The 19,957-nt window shown below is 37.3% G+C and overlaps 1 protein-coding gene and 1 long non-coding RNA gene across 3 annotated transcripts in view; one reads left to right on the forward strand and one right to left on the reverse strand.

The window, feature by feature from the left end:
* The window catches only part of Prkg1 (protein kinase cGMP-dependent 1), a 1,042,192-nt gene that overhangs the window by 895,210 nt on the left and 127,025 nt on the right, over positions 1–19,957 (forward strand). Inside the window, exon 8 of the mRNA XM_028764010.1 lies at positions 12,398–12,463. Within this exon, the coding sequence (XP_028619843.1) occupies positions 12,398–12,463 (66 nt within the window). The remainder of the gene's footprint in view (positions 1–12,397; positions 12,464–19,957) is intronic.
* LOC114618311 overlaps positions 1–19,957 on the reverse strand; it is a 74,416-nt gene that overhangs the window by 5,635 nt on the left and 48,824 nt on the right. Inside the window, exon 2 of one of the 2 annotated variants that reach the window (XR_003710945.1) lies at positions 97–164. This is a non-coding gene — a long non-coding RNA (uncharacterized LOC114618311). Of the gene's footprint in view, positions 1–96; positions 165–10,512; positions 10,602–19,957 lie in introns of those variants that run through there. The other variant, XR_003710946.1, reaches the window with a different exon arrangement.

Raw genomic sequence — 19,957 nt, forward strand, 5'->3', positions numbered from 1 at the left:
CTCTGTACTTATTTACATGAAAGCATGATTCCTACAGTGGACATGTTTTATTTAGATTATACTGTCTTAACATGTGACTTGATATTTAGCAATTACCTCAGATGTGCTGTTACTTAAGATTCTGTTCCTCTATACGTGATTCCTGTAGGCTTCATTTCTCTTAGCTTTCAAAATACAAAAAATAAAAGTACTTTACAAATCTGTGAGTGAAGGGAAACAAAAATCCCTGAGTTACCTACCATGCACTGCAAAGAGACAGTTATTTAATCAACTCTGAGGACAATGTCAATCTATAGATTTAAACATAAATATCTAAGAAACAATTTGATAATATGTTCACTTAGCAAAACAGCTACAGAAGATTCACCTCAGTTCCCAAGACCACTCTGTAACCAGATACACATTACCAGCATTAACCACCTCCTATGTAGCTGGTCTCAGATCCAATCTGAAATAAGTTATTGAAAATGGAAAAGAGAAATCTCACAGAGCCCCAGCCCTAGACAAAAAAACTAAAAGCAACTCTGGAATACTGAGAGGAGACAAGTCTCCAGGAAAGAGCGGAAAGAGCTCTTTGGTTTGCTATCCAATACTAAATGGTTACCCGGAAACCAGATATATACAAGTAACACCATGTAGACTGAGTTGCATTTATGTATTTTGGAAAAAAAATATATATTTTAAAAACTGGGCCATGAATTTGACAAAGAACAAGGGGGTAACATTGGAGAGATGATATGGAGGAAAGGGGGAGGGGTAAATGATACTATATTTTAGTTTCAAAAATAAAAAACAAAAACATAATGATGTGCTTATTGTCATAACAGTTATGCCACTGTCTCATCAGTAATCTCCTGCCTAGCTAGTTAGTATTGTAGTCTAAAGTTGTAGCATATTATGGCTGACACTTATCTTTTAGTTGCCTGGACTACAATGTCTGATATCTTGAAAGTTAGCAAGCTTTCCACATGTTTTTTTCTATATTCAGCAACCTAGGTATGTGGTGTCTTTAATAATAGAGTCTTACCATTCTGTTGGTCTTAACAACAGCAATGTCAATAACATGAATAGTTTTGGAGGGATTTCTGGAGACTTTCTGGACATAATAGCTCCTAGAAAGTTGTCCTATACATGAGAGTTTTACTTAATAATAGCTCATGTATTCTGGGATCAGGTTTTCTGCCCATGCATGGTATTTCATGATAATTCTAACACCAGCCATAATGAAATATGAAAAGAAGCATCTGAAATGACTATAGAGAAGGAAGAAAAGCCATAAATGAATTCTGAACATTCAGGAGAATGAAATCATTCAGCTATAGTTATGAAAGAAATATGGGCTAGGGCCGAATCATAGCCCAGCTGAGATTACATCAGGAGCACAAAAGAAAAGAAACAGCAACAAGTATCTATTCACTGCTTCACTTTCACTAGCTTCATGTATTAAGTTGAACCACAGGAACTTACTGATATTCAGCCATTTTAACAGCTAAAGTAATTTCTTGTAGTTCAATTCAGTAAATATATGTATTCATTGTCATTGACATAAACTATACAATGCAAAGTTTCTATGAAAAAATGCATTATGCTGTCAACCTAGCAAAAGTAATATGTAAAAGAATGTGAAACGTGAATTCTTCAAATGTCATGGCTCTCTTGTAGTCATTGTACCCTTCCATGGACATCATTCCAAATGAATATCTGTTGTTTTAGGAAGCAAGCTAACATAATAATGGATATATCTACCCATGTATCCTGGGAGGAAAAACTTTAGAATTAACTTATAAGAACACATTTTCCTGTCTGTACAAATTTTTCATATTTAATAATAGTTAATAGTTAATAAAATATTTTATAATAACTTTCTTCATTGATACAGTAATTTCAGATATTTACAGGGTATAATGTACACTATATGCTATATAAAAACAATATAATTAACATTTCTATCTCCTTAAACATTTATTATGTATTTGTTGTGAAAATTATCCAAATCTCTTCAGTTTTTTTAAATATATCTTACTAGCTATAGACACCCTGATGTGTGAAGAAGCATCAGAATTTATTCTTTCTGTTGAATGGGACTTTTTTTTCAGATGATAGAACTTTCCCTATCACTGTCTATCCTTCTCCTGTTGTCTTGGTTACTGTCCTATTGCTGTGAAGAGACTAAGACAACTCTTATTAAAAGAAGCATTTAAGTCTAGCTTTCAGTTTTAGAGGATTAGTCCACAACTACATGGCTGGAGTATAGTAGCAGGCAGACATGGGGCTGAGAGCTTACATTCTGATCCACAGTAAGGCAGAAAGAGAAAGTTTGTGTTTGCTATGATCTTTTGAAACCTCAACCTCCCTCAACCATTAACACACATCCTCCAACATGGCCACAACTCCTAATCCTTCCCAAACAGTTTCACTAACTGAGGACAAACCATTCAAATCTAAAAGCCTAGGAGTGCCATTTTAATTAAAACTATCAGACACAGTCTCTGGGAACTACAATTCCATTCTTAAATGTCATGGAATTAACTTCCTTACATTCTATGCATGAAAGTTTTCATGAGGTATTTGTCTTTTCATGTCTGGCTTATTTCAAGCTACACAGTATATTTTAAATTTGTCTCTGTTGTGTCAAATACTATAATTTTTATGGTTCAATAATATTCCATTGTGCAAAGATGTGCCACATCTTTTCTTAATCCATTCATCAATCAATGACCATGTAGGTTGAATTCCATACTTCAACTACTGTAAATAGAGAGCAGATTCACAGAAATAAAACACTACAGAGACAGAGATAAAGAAACACTGCATACCATACAGCGTCTCATATCTCAAGTAGTGTTTTCTTCTCTTCTACACAAAATCTATGTTTCTAAAAGAATCCTAGGAAAAGTCTCTGCAGTCACGGAAAGGGAATTTCTGACTCTGAAAACCAAGCCATTGCTGCATTGTTCAACTTTTAGCGTTACTATTTGTAAATTGCTTTTGCTGTTGCTGCTGCTGCTGCTGATGCTGCTGTTTGGTTTTGTTGTTGTTGTTGTTGTTGTTTTGGATCAGGATCATACTACATAATCCTGGCTGGCTTGGAACTTGCTATGTAGACAAGGCTGACCTTGAACTGACAGATTCACCTGCCTCTGTCTCCTAATTGTTGGGATTAAAGGTATATACCATTACACCTGGAATTCCTTTTTTTAAAAAAAGATGAAGATGGTTACTCATAACATGTACTACATAAAAATTACCATACCCAGATAAAGAATACAGGTTCTGCCGTCAACCTGCCAATATTCAAATACTGCTCCTAGGTCATAGTTATACAAACTTAGGCCGAATTAGTTTGTTAGCTCATTTTGCCTTCCTTGAAATACTACATGTAAAACTCTTGGAACAGTACCAGAAACATGAAGGATCTAGGAAATTTTACACATATAAGTGTAAATGATATGTGTGCATGTGTGTGTGTGTGTGATTAACCTAGGTTCTTAGGCTTCAAACTCTGATGCTCCTCTCTTGACCTTGTGAGTGCTGAGATTTCAAGTCTACACCACCACGCCTAACCTGATCTACATTTAGAATGTGTTTCTGTCAGGTTAGCATGTTAGTTATTAGAGCAGATGGCTATTAGGGAATTTAGTCCTTTTTATAAATCAGATTTTTATTTCTTAAACTAAACTTATCTCTATTTTATAAATAGAGGAGAATCCATTAAAGACTTAAACCATGACCTATGTGATACATGTACTACACAGGTACATAACCAACCTGGAAACATTTGTTTTTACTAATTTTTAAGGTGTCATTTTTAATATAATGATTTCTTTTTCTTTGGAACCATTGTTTGGGTAGAGGGATCATGTTTTACCTGTAAATTTTTTTAGTGTTAATGGCGATTTGCATAATGGCTTACTAATATATACTTCTGCCAATAATGCACAAAGTCCTCTCTATACCACCTTCAGTCTCATGTCTTTATTTTTCTGTCTGACAGTCTTATCACTGTGTGTGTGTGTGTGTGTGTGTGTGTGTGTGTGTGTGTGAGAGAGAGAGAGAGGGGGGGGAGAGCACCAAACTGGGATAAGAGAGTTGCTAGATTATGATTTTACTTTTCCTTATGATTAGTGACAACTGAATGTTGTTTTGTTATAACCCTGCTGGTCATTTTTGTTTTTAAGGAAGTATTTATTTTGGTCTTTCCACCATTTTTCAACTTAATTATTTGGGAATGTTGGTAATTGATTTGCTGGAGTTCCTTCCAGATTCCAGACATTATCCTCTGTCAGATGTACAGGATGGAAATATTTTCTCCCACTGTTAGGTTACCTACATACTGTTGACTATTTCATTTCATATTTGAGGCAACTTGTTGTTTGGCTTTGTTGTTCATTTCTGAGATCATATCCAAAAACTTCTTGCTCATATTTATATCATATGGTACTAATGCTGTATTTTCATTTAGTTTCTTCAAAGATTGATGTCGTATATTCAATTCTTTATCAACTTGTAATTGACTTTTGTAGGTGGTGAGAGAAAGGAGTCACACATAGGTCTTATGCCTTGGGATGTCCATTTTCCCTAGTATTTTTGGAAGCTACTATTCTTTCCCAACTGTTTGGTTTATGACCAAACATTTGTCAAAAATGTGTTGACAAAGGTTCATTGGTTATTCCATGACAAGCATGACTGGAAAGTGTATAACTTCTTCATTTCACTGATCAAGCCTGCCTATAGTATGTGAATTTTATTAAAATTGGGGTATAAATCATGTTGGAATAGTTTATTGAATCAGAGGTGGAAATGAAAGTGATCAGATTCAGAAAGCAATACAAAACAAAGCAAACACCTAGCTACTTAGGGATCCTGTTTTCAATCAGCAGCTGGCTTTGCCACAAATTATACAACTGCCCATGATTAATTCACCGCTGCTGCAATACTGTAATTTCCTTTTATGTGCTTCTTTGAAGCTTATTATATGCATACATTTTGATTGTCCTACTTGTTCTGTTAAGATTTCCTTTTGATTTTACTATAAAAATAGGATTTGTTTCATCCAGTGTGAAAGTAATTTAACTGTGGCATGACAGAGTGAAGGACTTAGCTGTATTGCTGTAAGCTCATAGGCAATTGGAGGAGTGTCAGTTTCCATGAAGGCTGGCACAAGGGGAGTGCTAGAACTCTGCTAACAGTATTCACACTGCCCCAGGGCTTCAAAGGGAGATCCCCACTCTGCCAGCTTCCCAGCATGAACTCTGTACTGCCTTGGCTTCCTACCTCTCAGTTTGAGACATCTATGCACCACTGAGTTCTCCTGTAGCCGTGAAACAGGGAGAACTGCTTCCTAAGAGGAGGAGTCCACGTAAAGCCTTCTTATGGATTATTCAGACACTGACAGTGACTCTACTTTGGGATACAGCGATGATGAAGATTCCAGTGATGAAGTTGAAAGAATATCAGAGTCAGTGCACATAAAACTGTATTTTCAGTTATCTGGGGACTTTTTCTTATGCTCTGTAATTTCACTGGAAGAGTTTCTAACTCGCCAAAATGGTTTTAAAAGTGACCACTACTAAACCATGAGGCTTCGCTTTAATTTTTTTAAATTGATAATGTGCTCGTGAAAATGCTTCATGGTTGGCCAGGCAGTAGCTAGTTTTGCAACGGTTCACTTTTGTTACTATAGTCATTGCTAATGCTATAATCAACTAATGTGCAGGCACAGAAATGTATGAATGTGAAACTTGGTTTTTAAAGACTGAGCATGTTTTGTCTGGAATGTTATGTGTACAACTATTTTTACTTAATACAAAGTAGCAAGAGTCATGTGCTGAGCACTCAGGGCACTATATATTTAGTTTGGACATTGCCTTATAATTCCTGATGTAAAATATTCTCATGTATAATCTCAAAAATCCCTTAGAAACTACTAAATACATACCAACAAGTAAGAATCAAAGAAATCAAAGTAATAAGAAAAAAAGTTGTCTCCTTACATGTTTTTCCCTCTCTGTCTAAGCCAGTAGTATTTGCAACCTTATAATCTAGGTCAATATTCTATATAAAAGTATAACTATGGATGGCTAAAATGTGTAGTAACAACATAGAATCATTAAGGTCCTCTTTATTATATGTACATATAACATTAATACATAAATCCAGATTATATTTATTTTTATCATGATCCTTGGACCCACAATAGAAACCAGTGTACTTAGTAATTACAGTATTGGCAGCTTCTTCAGAAGTATGTTTGCCCAAGTGGAACATACATCAATGTCATTTTGTTCCTCAAAGAAGCAGGGTCTCAGAGCTTTTCTAGACATCTCTATAGAGGGACAATAAGCACCCGAACAGTAGGAACAAGGTTACTCTGATGTCTACATGACTTGATGTTAAAAGAACTTGACATTCAATAACTGCCAAGCATTACACGGTATCATTATAAAGCTGCATAGCTGGTTAGGACATACCTATGAATGGGAATTCCAGTAACTTGAGCGTTAAAGGCCTACCACACTTATTTTGTGGTTGGACACCAAAATATATTGGTACTAACTTTGTTAACAAATGCAATTTTATGATAAATAATATGACCATTGCCCAAAAGTTATTCAGCACTTTTTCTTTCTGTTTTTTTTTAATTTTGTGGGTTATAATATAATTATGACATTTCTCCTTTTCCTTTCCTCCCTCTAAACTCTTGCATATAACCACCTACCCCATTGCCTCCCCTTCTTGTCCCCCTTTACTTAGTTCCTCTCTCTACCCTCTCTACCCTTCTCCAAGAGGGTAGAGGTCTTCCAACCTGGGTATCTCCTACCCTGGCACATCAAATTTCTTCAGGGCTAGAAGCATCCTCTCCCACTAGGGCCAGACAAAGCAGCCCAGTTAGGGAACTATATTCCAGACAGGCAAGAGCTCTAGGGATAGCCCCTGCTGTAGTTGTTCAGGGATCCAAATGAAAACAGAGCTAAACATCTGCTACTTATGTGCAGGGGAGCCTAAATCCAGCCTGTTTTTATTCTTTAGTTGGTGGTTCAGTCATTAAGAGCCCCCAAGGATTCAGGTTAGTTGACCCTGTTGGTTTTTCTGTGGAGTTTCTATCCCCTTTGTGGCCCTCAGTCCTTCCCCCAACTCTTCCTTAAGAGTCTCTGACTTCCAACCAATGTTTGGCAGTGGGTTTCTGTGTCTGTTTCAGTCAGCTGCTAGGAGGAGCCTCTCAGAGGACAGTTAAGATAGGCTACTGTCTGCAAGCATGATAGAGTATCATTAATAGTGTCATGTATTGGTTCTTGCAAATGTGATGGGTCTTAAGTTGGGCTGGTTATTGGTTGATCATTCACTCAGTCTCTGTTCCATCCCCCATCTTTGAATTTCTTATAGACATGATAAACTTTTGGCCATACGTTTTGTGGGTAAATTGGTGTCCCTTTCACTCCACTGGGGTTCCTGCTTGAGTACAGGATGTAGCCTATTCAGGTTCCATATCCCCACTGCTGTGAGTCTCAGTTAAGGTCACCGCCATTGATTCCTGGGAGGTGACCTTAATCCCATGTCTCTGGCACATTCTATTGATTGCCTCCCTGCCCCCTACTCCACCAGCTGCAGATTCCCTTTCATTCTTCTGACCCTCTGGCCATCTCTCTGTCCCTTCCCACACCTGATCCTGAACTTCCCCATTCCACACCCTATATGCTCCCCCATCTAGTTTCCTCCCTTTATCTGTCTCCTATGACTATTTTATTCTCGCTTCTAAAGGAGATCAAGCATCCTCATTTAAGCATTTCTTCTTGTTTATCTTCTTTGGGTCTGTGGAGTGTGGCGTGGATATCATGTACTTTATGGCTAATATCCACTTATTATTTTCCTGATTGATATTTTTATTAGATATTTTATTTATTTATATTTCAGGTGTCTTCCCCTTTCCTTAGTCCCTGCATCCAAGAAACCCTCTATACCATCCCCCTCCTCCTTTTTGCTTTTATACCATTTTAATTACATGCAAGTATTAAGGTCAGTTCTAGGTTGAGGAGCTAGCAATACAATAAACACAAAAAGTCAAAGAACAAGCAATGGAATAAACACAAATAGTCAAAGAACAAACAAGGCAATAAACAAAGTCCTGTGATCACTCCCATGATCACTGTTTCTAAGGGCTTATTATCCTGATAAGCCCTATCATTTTCATGCATGAAGCCTACTTCTTCGTTCTAGCCTAAGATTTAGATTTCTGCCTGAAATTATTTCTTTGTTCTAGCTTAAGATTTAGATTCCTGCCTGTAATTACTTCTTTGTTCTAGCCTAATGTCAGATTCCTGCCTTCAAGCCCACTTCCTTGTCCTCGGCCAATGTCAGATTTCTTCCAAGCATCCCATTTCTTTGTCCTTGGCCCATGTCAGATTCCTGCCAAGCAGCCCCAAAAGCTCTCCATATTTTCCCCTTTTTTATTTTATAAACAAGACTGAGCCTGTCTTAGGTTGTTCTGACAAGAATGCCTTCCTTACTCATCATGGAATTATCAAATCAATGCATTTCTGTCTTAGGTTGGTAAGACTCTCTGCAGAATTTTACCCATCCTTGGCTTGCCAGCCTGATAAATTAATAACTCTGTCTGAGGGTTCATTTTCAGTTTCAAGTCATGTACTTTGGCTGCCAACATGTTGATATTTTTAAAGACAAGCTTTAACATGATGGACAGGAATAAAAGCATTCTCAGGACAAAAAGGGCTGTAAGTACATACCTTGCATGTCCTTTTGGGTCTGGGTTATCCCATTCAGGATGATATTCTCAAGTTTCTTTCATTTGCCTTCAAAATTCATGATGTCTTTGTTTTTAATAGCTGGATGATATTCCATTGTATATATGTACCACATTTTCTTTATTCATTCTTTAGTTGAGAACATCTAGGTTGTTTCCAGTTTCTAGCTATGACAGATAGAGCTGTTTTGAACATAGATGAGCAAATGTACCTGTGGTATACTGGGGCATATTGTATAATTATTATCAGATTTAACTCTGACAAAGTATATGAATGGTATAGTTTTGCGGAAAGATTTTAATTTAGAGAACAGGGTTCAAACACCAGGGTTGTCATACAAGAGCTGGATCTGATTGTTGATAGATTATGTAGCTTGTGTTCTCATATAAATGATGTTAGTATGAACTGTTTTTATATATTCTTGTTTAATAAATTAAAACATAAAATAAAATATTTTATTAAATTTCTTAAAGCTTTGATATTTTCCATCTACAGAAAATATTTAATGCTTCTTCTACTATAAAACATTATATTCCTTGTTAAAAATCTGTCTAATTTAGATCACATAGTATAATAAAATCTTAAAATATTGGCTATTTGTCATTACTCCATTAAAATTTATATGCACAAAATATACTCACAATTAAATACTGTTTTATATATTATTTTTAGGTTTCTTAGTAGTTAAGATGGAAATATTTTTAAATAGGCAATTTCCATTTTTTAAATTTTTTTCTCTATTTGGTGGCAGGTACCAGAGATAACAGGATCTCACTGTGTAGGGTAGCCCATGATTGCCTTGATCTCATGGTTTTCCTCCAAGTGCTTGGATACCATAGTTACAGATATGCACAGTACAGACAGTCTAAATAGACAACATGACAAAGAGTGAAGATGAAAATAGATATGGAAGAGTAGATTTTTAAATGATGTTTTCATAAAACCACATAGTGTTACTGTTGTTTTACGCATAGAAACTATTTGTAGTGCCTTATGATGCCATAAACACATGGCAAGAAAGAAGTTATTTACAATTTATGATGGCCCTGTGGGGATGAAGTGCTTCTGCCTGCTGTGTGTACTTCACAAACAAAAATCAACCTTCTATAAAAATGGTAATGGAGCTGAAAATACAACATCTGCAGTTTTCACTGTGCTGCTGGGTAAAAGTAACACTGAATTGCTTCTCTTCATTTCATCCCCACGTAAAAGAGGTTTACATTGTTTAACAGCAAGTTCCAGTGACTCTAAGGTCTGAACTTGGGACTAGATAAATGGATCAGCAATCAAATCCATGTACGGTTCTTGCAAAAGAACCCAGGCCCATTCCTAATACCCGCTGGTGACTCAAAAATGCCTGGAATTTCAGTTCCAGAAAGATCCAATGCCTCTGACCTCTGAGGGTACTGCATTAATATACATAGAAAACAATAATGATGATACTGATAATGATGATATCTGATCTCTACCACCCCAGGCCCAGGAATACAATATCTGTGACCTTCTTGTAGCATACACATACTAAGTACCTTCTATATATTAGGCATTAAAAATCAAATAGGGAGCAAATCTAGTCATGGCCCCTGCCTTTATATGACTTAGCAGAAGAGAAATTGAGTTCCTATCTGGATGGCCACATAAATAAATATATGAGTTTTAAGTAGTGATAGTCACTTCCATGTAGAGATATGTAAGATACTGAGAACAGATACACAAGGAAGCCCACTGGGTAATTCAGAAGAGCATACCTTAAGGGCACGGGGAGTTGGGGGCAGGATCCAAAGGACAAGCATGGGTAGAGAGAACCTGCTTAAGCCTGAGAACATCATGTTTTGAACAAGCCTGGGTAGGAGAGAGAAGATAATGTTTGACAATTTTAAAAGGAGGCCAGCTTCTCTGGAAGGCAGAGAATGTGAAACAGGCATGAGAAGCTCACTCTGGCAGTTCTGAGACTACCATAAAAGCTTAACAGTCAGAGGAAAACTTATTATTTGGAGTAGATTTAAATTCTTTTCCGGGGGAGACTGCAGAGGGGGAGTGGGCAGGGGTAGAAGGAAGTTTGGGAGGTCCCGGGAGGCATGGAGGGAGGGGAAGTTGTGGTCAGAATGTACTGTATGAGAGAAGAATAAATATAAATTAAAAAATAATGAGAGTAAGAATAAATAAATAAAAGTTATAGCAAGGAAGAGTTTTCTTTTTTAAAGCACAACTAGTAACACATGAATGAAAAGGCATGTAAGAAAAACCTAATCTGGAGCACTCAAGGATGCTCTTCATGAAGTGTCAGGCACTAGGCACTGACATGTATAGAATCTCATTTAGAAACATAAAAGTAGATTCCTGTAATGCAAAGGCATGTCATGGTCTTATATGAAAAAATTAACATCAGAAGCTGTTCTTCTGAGATCAGTGTATTAATGCAGTGTATCTGTATAAGAATCCCGATGCAGTTCTCTTTAAAAGAAGAAAAATGTTTTGTAAAAATCAGTATCAAATAATGAATGCTAAAGACAAGGGCATTTCTGGGAAAATGATATTAGTGAATGACTATATGGTTCTGGTTTACCAAATACTGTTTCTGTTAAGCAACAGTAGCCCAAGCAAGAAGGAATAACAACAATGAAAGACTTAATGAAAGACAAACCAGCAGGAAAATGACAATTTAGAGTGTGCGTTGGAACTTCATGAGTCTTCAATAGCCAAAGATGCATTGGGAACACCTTTAGTTTTCAGTACTTCAGATGCCTGGCTTGGGTGGGACATTGTGTTTTGTGTTTTGAAAACTTGTCAACACATCTTTCAATGCAGTTACCTCTGTGATATATTTCAAGCATATTTGTCATTAATTATATTGCCTTAGAAGTATTATCATAAGAAAAGAGGGTACACTGTCAGGTGTCGTTTAATGTTAGGACAATGGTAACATTAAGTTTATGGTAACTGAGAATGACTTGTGAAGTTAACTTACCAAATCTAACTTTCACTACTGGAGATGCACCAGGAAAGATTTTCAAAGGTCTCAGAGATTGACACTGCCTGCTATAGTTACAAAGTATGTGTTTTTCAAGAGATGCTCTTTATATATTTAAGTTGCTGTGAGTAATATTCGTCAAATGCTTGAAGAACCATAAACTCTGGGACAGATGAATAACAGTGTACCATAAAGTTTCCAAACCTTAGCTGCATAAAAGTAGTGTTACTATATTAGGAAAATATTTAAAACTAGTCCTTTGATCTCAAAGATGCAGTGTCAAGTTCATAATGGATGAATTAGATACTCTATTTCCAGCGGTATGTCTCCAGACTCTTTAAAAGCTTTAACCTATTCATTACCAACTTTATCATCACGTAATTAATTCAGAGATTCCCCCAACGAGCAAAGGAAATGATCTTATAAAATTTTCTTCCACTTGTGTAAGTGAAACGTTAAATTTGATAATTGTAACAACTGAGTTTTAACTGCAGGGAATGCATGATTTATAATATGTGTAAAGTGGCTCTTCACATGAAGCCTAAATCTGGAAGTGCATAAATCAAAAAACGTGTAATACTTTGGTTCCTGAAATATGCTTGAAATAATGCCTTTGGTATTAAAGGCTGCACCATTCTAATGGGTCTCTCTCTTTTTTTTTATGCAGGGAGGATGTGAGAACAGCAAACGTTATTGCTGCAGAGGCTGTCACCTGCCTTGTGATTGACAGAGAGTAAGTACATTGCTTTTTCTATGCATAACACACACTCATATTAGCAATATATGTGGTTCTGCAATTAGACAGCATTTTGAAGAGTTATTAATACTTGCTTAAAATCTTTTTCTTTTAGGATGAGTTCTATATTTTATTCTCAAATTATCCTTGAAGTGGCTAGTTCTGTCAATCTAGCTTTGTAATCTTTAACAAGGCACTTATACACTATGAATTACACCACCGTAGGTTCATTGCAAAAGCAAAGATAAAAGAATATCATGGGGATATTTTCAGGATTAATAAGAACATGCAATTAATGCATCTGCAAAGATACAACATCAAATTCACAACAGATAAATTGGAGACTCAATTTCCAGGGGTTTGTCTTTAGAGTCTTTCAGGAGGTGCTTAACCAGTGCTGCCATTTGGTGTTTTATTTGGAACCTTCATCACTGCTGTTTTCAATATGTTTAGATTTCCTTTCTGTTTCTCTGTCCTGAGACTTCTACACCAGAGCCTTATGGAAGATTCTCTTGTAAAAAACATCAGCTCTAGATGTGGACAAGTGCCTACTTAGAGAAATGAAAGGCTCTTTTGAAACATCTGTCACTGTCCTGTTTCTTCTCTTCATCATGCTTTATAGTTCTTGCTGAAATGATAGGGAACTGTAAATAGCAAGATATTGCCACCAGAAGACTATGGCTCAGATGCATGCAAACCACATGGAATAAAAAAAAATAATAATAAGGTATTTCTTCAATGTAGTGTATGTGGGTAAGTTCAGAAAGGCCCAGAGAGAACTGATAGAAAACTAGTGGACTCCTCCCAACTGCATGAGACTTTGTGCTGCAGTGAACTAAAGCTGAAGAAGGACAAGGTTAAAAAGACAGCATTGGATGAGCCCAGGGGACTCTCGGGGGAAAGGGTCCCAATTTGATTCATAACTCCTAATCTTGACGTCCCTTCATGTTGGGTCACTATAAGTTAAACCATGGCACAGTTGCTACCTGATAGTTGCACTCACAGATAGCTCTGAAATGGGAAAGTTCTTTTCTAGGTCCCAGAATGAACAATGATCTGTCCTTGCTGTTATAACTGAATGTATGTTCTACTGGGGTTCTACCATGTACAAGGCATGGTGCTAGGTGAAGAGTCAAATGTGGGAAAGTATCTGAAAGGGTAGGAAGGACAGAATATTGAGTCATCAGAATGAGCAGTTCATGAGGAAACCATGAGCCAGTTTCAACTAACAAGGAGATAACTGTGTGAAGGTTGTTGGAAGACATTTTATGAGACCTATATGTGCCGATATAATGAGTCTGGGTTGCTATAAATACTAAATTTTGCTATAAAAGCTACCCAGCAATACTGAATGTAAAAATGGTATTCCTTTAACAAATGATACCAAATGGTAGACTTTTTAGAAAGTACTATATAAAGTAAGATATGAAGGGAGGGTTTGAAGACAGAATATGTAGTTGGGAGTCTAATTCCAGCTTATGATCAGAGGACTATTTGTAGGAGGAATATATATTCATTATTATGAATAGGTTTTTAAAAGCTAAAAACAAAGAGCTGAAAATCTGACTAAGTTAAAGACCATGAAATAAATTACAGATGTTATTAGAACAGAGGAAATGAGATATGTGAGAGAGACCAGTTTGGGAGGCACGATGATATTCCACTGAGAATGACCTCCAATGCCATGCAATCTTGGATGCGTAGGACACATGCTCTGATGAAGTCACAGATGTGGGCAGGGGTACCCTGCCACCACTGCCATAAAACTAATGTTAACATTGCCTACATAGAATTAACAGCTGAAGTCATCAGGTGGGGCGGAATTCCATGGTATAGATGATATAGATGAACGGAGATATAGATGAAAAGATCAGAATCTGGTGAAACTAAGTTTGTTCAAGGGAAGGAAAACAGGTGAAAGAGAAGCCAAGAGCACAGGAGACAGGGCAGTACAGAAAGAGAACATCTCTAGAGAAGAGAGAAATTAAATCCCAAGTTAGCAACATAGGCTTAGTGAAACATCAATTCACAACCAAGAGTTTTCTAGGAAAGCTGGGCAAGACAGGGTTATACCATATGGAGAGAACAGGCTGACTGCTCAGATTCCAAGATCATAAACTACATAAACATGACAGGAAGTTTAAGAATTATCGCTCAGTGTGGTAGGTGCACATCTATGGGTAAATGAGTAAAGAATATATAGTATACATATACAGTAAATATTACCCACTTAAGAGTGAAGTCCCGCCATTTGTAGCAACATGGGTGAATCTGGAAGACTGATAAATAAAATTGTCCATGCAAAGAAAGATAACACCACCTGAGCTCAATTATGGAACTCAGAAGAGAAGCATAAAATGATGGCTATTAGAAGAAGCCAGTGGATAAATGGGCCTTAGTTAACATGAGCAGCACTTTAGAGTAACTGTTAGAAATAATAGTACTTGGTTGTTGTTGTTCTTATTGCTTTGATTTTGAGACATGTCTCTCTGTGAAGGTCTGGCTGACTAGAACCAACTATATGTACCAGGCTGGTCTTAAAATCACAGAGATCTGCTTGCCTCTGCCTTCTGAATTCTTAGATTAAAGGTGAGCACCACCACACCCAACTGTTGTTTTATGTATTTAGAGAAAACAACAAGACAGAAGGCTGAGGAAGACAGATTATGAGTTTGAGTCCAGCATACTACAGAGAGATTCAAAACAACCTTGGGCTAAATATACAGAACCTGTGTCCCCAAAAATAAATAAACTAACAATGAAAATAAACTTGAGGTGTATTATAAAAATGAGAGGTGAAAGGGCGTTTACAATTACTGTTTTGATTTAGTTATACTGCGTTGTACATACATTTTAAAAGATCTCCTTGTACCTAGTAAATATATATTATAATTTATTAATAAAATGTGTATTAAAAATACATGTAGAACCTGGCATGGTGATCCATGCCTATAATACCACTCAGGAGGCTGAAGCCGAAGGATGATCATGGACTCTAGGCCTGCCTGGGCTGTGTAATGAATTCCAAATCATTCTGGTCAACACCAAAGCTATGTCTCATAAAAAAAAAGAAGGAAATTCCAATATAAAATATAGTTGCTTAAATAGAGAAGGAAAAAGAGAGAAGAGAGGAAAGAAGGGGGTCCCAGTTTAAAATATAAACACAAAAAAGGCAAGTTGAAGCTTTGAACCCAGAAAGTTTATGAGTCTACTTTTAGGGAAGATGTTGAGTCTCCAAGAAAACATTAAATCCATAGAAGAAAGAAAGAGTAAGAGAAAAAAAAGGAAAAGAAGGAAGGGAGGGAGGGAGAGAGGGAGGGAGGGAGGGAGGGAAGGAGGGAGGGAGGGATGGAGGGAGGGAGGGAGGGAGGAAGAAGGATGAATGAAACCAACTAACTGCAGTGAAGTGATTCTGTCAAAACTGCTGCTGGTACCTAATTTATGTCCAATTAGAGGAGCACTAGGGCGTCATCCTGTGCAAACAGATGGCAGACATTAGAACTGTCAGCAAAAGGAGCAACCTTCACTAATTTACAAGCTATGGTACCATGTTACATAAGCTGCAGTTATGCTTTCCTAGAGGGAAACAAAAGAACAACATTGTAACCAATCACGAATGTCAGACTTCTGTTTAAAATAAATGCTCATTGACAAATCAGAAAATAATGACCAGGTGCCCACCTGTGTTCTCCAACAGCATTTCTGGGCCATTATTTTCCTCATAGCCTATTTGCTATCTTAGGGCCCTCCAGTGTTGGTCCTCTAATGCCTTCTGACTGGCTGTCTTTCCAGCTTTGACATCATGTCTGATGTTCCCATGTCCTCCTCCATTTGCTCTGAAGGCATCAAATCTCTTTACCATTCCTGCCACATACACAACCATTTTTCATCTCTGTGGTCTTAATTCCATTCTTTTATTTTCCAGGCCTTCCCTTTAGCCTTTGCATTCGTTTTGGTACAGCCTAATTTGAGATTAAGATATTTCTGGACTCTAAGAGTAATCTGATTTTGATAATATGTCCCCTGAAGACTAGAAAGCAAGTGGAAATCCAGAAGGCTGTTTTTGGTTGGCAGACACTGTCAGGGAATGAGGATGGTAGAGGAAAGATTTAGAGACCACATAAACCGGCTTGGTTTCTTGATGGACTATGTAGCAGTGGTAATTTATCCACCTGGATCACCTGTGTTTTCTTCTTTGTATAGCCATTCTCTGTCCACATGATAGGACTACTGTATTACTTAACTGAGAGGGTGATAAACTTAAGATATGTCATGGCCTTAGCCTTTCCTACAATCTAAGTGAATTTTGTTTTGGTTCATTTTTCCTGAAAGAACATTGGGGTGATGTGAGGATATTGGCAGGGTGATTACAAGAAAACAAATGTGTCTTGTTAGAACGCTGTCTGCTGCAATCATTTAGCCTCGTCTTTTTTTAAAAATGGATCTGTTACTGACTAGTATGCTTTTCCAAGACACTTTAAATAGGAAAAGATAAAATCCAGAAGTTTAGAAGAAAGACTCTGTTAGTTTAGCTTAATGATGTGAGTTGAATTATAGCCTGTCCTTAACGAGTGTGATCCAATGACAAAATAAGCACATTTCCATATTAAAAAAGACTATTTTATGAGGAGTCAGTGTGGTTTGAAGTCATGGAAAAAAGATGGAGGGACAGCTCTTTGTGATGCTTGCCTGTCGAAGTGACTTAAAGTAGTCATAGGTCATCTACTATTGCTGGCCCCTCAAGCAATGACAGATAGCATCCCTGGCTGGGATGTCCCCAGAGGAGCCCCAGACTCAACTCAGCCACTAGACCAGAGCTCTCTGCTGATCTTTCCTGAATTAGCCATCCCTAGCGATATACTTGCCATTTATGAAATTTCAATGCAATTATATGAATGATTTCTCACCCTACTCTGTTACCTGAAGAGCAGAGTTTCTCTCAGAAACTTCTGAACTCTATTCATATTCCAAAATCATTAATATCTTGATGGGAAATGACAAAACTTAACATATTCTAAAACCTAGGGCATAAAATAAAACTAGTCATAAGAATCTTATAAATGCCTACATTAAAAGAAAAAAATCAGATACATCTCAAATAACTTGGTGCTGTACCTCAGGGCCTTAGAAAAACAAGAAAAAGGCAAATCTAAAATAGAAAACAGAAATAATTAAAATAAGAGGAAAGCAGAAGTGAATTAGAAATAAAGTTACACAAAGAATGTGTAAGCTGAATAGTTGGTTCTTTGAAAGAGATGGATAAACCCTAAGCCAAACTAATCAAAAGAAAGAACCCAAATTAATAAAATTAGAGATGAAAAGAGAGACAGTACAGCAGATACCAATAAAACTCAGAAAACCATTAGGAAGGACATACCCTGAAGGCATGTATCTGACTAACTTGGGAAATCTAAATGAAATGGATGAATTTCTAGATGTATATAATCAGCAAAATTAAACCAAGCAGAGTTAAGTAATTTAAATAGATTAATAACTAGCTATTGAGATGGGTTAGGCTGACTCCATGACAGGCTTCAGACTTTCACAGCCCAGCAATGATTCTGGAATGTGCCTAGAGATAGAGCCAACCGACAAAGATAGAGGTCACCTACCCCTCCCTGGAATTCCCCTAACGTGCTTTAAATCGGGCCTGTGAACTCACTTTGGGGTCTCTCCATCTTTGTAGACTTCTGTAAAATAAATGATTCCTTGCATTTAAAGAAAGAAAGAAAGAAAGAAAGAAAGAAAGAAAGAAAGAAAGAAAGAAAGAAAGAGGGAGGGAGGGAGGGAGGGAGGGAGGAAGGAAAGAGAGAGAGAGAGAGAGAGAGAGAGAGAAAGAAAGACTCGACAGGTCTTGGTTGGTTAACCATTACTGAATAGTCAGCCATGAAATTATAGACAAACAAGCAACACTAATTGGAATCAGCAAGTTGTATGTGCATACATGTATATACACTTGTATTTAGAGAGAAAGAACATTTAAAGAAAACACAGTTGTGGATTTAAGGAGTGAGGCAGAGTATAAGAGGGCTTGGAGGGAAGAGGGAAAAGGGAGAGAGTGACATAGTTATATCTTAAAAAATAAATAAAAAAGATCACTGTTTGAAATTTCTAAAGAACTAATAAAATTTTTAACACAATAAAAAAAAGAAAAGAAAAATTCATCAGGGATTAGAAAAGAGCATAAAAGATGTTTAAGAAGGAGAGAGAAGCCAAGCATCCTCTAAGGAGGACAGATACTAACCTGCTCAGGTTACTGGAGTGTACTTTGTTACTAAAGCTTGTCTGTCAATTGGCTCCAAAGCTGCCATTTTGTAACCGCTTGTCTAGATGAACTCTGTTCTGCAGGTGAGGCGCAAAGCCCAGGAGTAACGCTCAATTGCATTGTTTAACTATAACGACTAATAAGATAGATACTCAATTCCTGCTCTAACATTTTAGTGCATTTTGGTAGGTCTTGGAATTTTAGAGTAGAAAAACTTCGAAAACTACTCTTACAAATCCTCTAGTTAAGAATTGAGAGCTGCACCACAGGAGGAGGATAGATTTCCAGCTCTTTGTTGCTGAGGGTTGAGCTATACACCTCACGGCATGTGACGATTATCTGCGTCATTTGAACGTGGAGGGCAAACTGTAAACAGAAACTATAGTAGACAGTAGGGTGATAAGGTGTGTTTATTGAGAAGCCGAAACCCCATGGAAACGGCAGCAGTAAGGAGGACTCAAAGCAGCCCCAAAGCAACGTGCCCAAAGGCTCTAATCTGCCCATACTTCTGCCCTCACCTCTCTTCTCTTGGCCCTATGGAGACTAAGAACTGGACCTTGTTGTTGACCATGGTATCTAAAACCTACTTTTGTTGAGGGTTGGAGAGAGATGGTTCAGTAGGAAAGAACATGACTGTCTGCTCTTTTGAAGAACCCAGGTTCAATGCTCAGCATCCGCATAGATCTCACAAGGTGTGTAACACCGCTTCCAGGGCATCTGGTACCCACTCCTGGCTAATGTGGGCCCTGTACATATGCACATTGATGATGAACAGACATACATACAAACAAAATACCCAAACACATAAAACAATAGTCATAAAATGTTTAAAAATCACAGCCCTTGATATTTAAGGACCAGGTACTTGTGTTTTGTGTTATGGGTTGGTGTTTGGAGCAAGGAGTGATGGCATGTCTTCTACGCTCTATAATGTTTAACAACATCCTAACCAGTACTCTCTGCTTAATACTACTAATTCATCCAGTGATAAGAAAAGTGTCCCCAGACATTGTCTAGCTAGCATCCCATGGCCAAAAAACCCATCCTAGCCAGGAAGCATACAGTCAACAAGCGACAGCCATAAAGTAGCTACAGTGTCATGCCAATAGAAATTGTACCCAGAATCCCAATATAATGTTCCTGGTGAAGCTACTCCCAGACAAATGAAAAGCTATGTCAGAGAAAGTCTTCTGGCCATTGGGTGCTATGAAATGGATGCTGGGAGA

Source organism: Grammomys surdaster, unplaced genomic scaffold (genome assembly GCF_004785775.1).
Source record: "Grammomys surdaster isolate TR1022 unplaced genomic scaffold, NIH_TR_1.0 141, whole genome shotgun sequence".
Classification (NCBI taxonomy): domain Eukaryota; kingdom Metazoa; phylum Chordata; class Mammalia; order Rodentia; family Muridae; genus Grammomys; species Grammomys surdaster.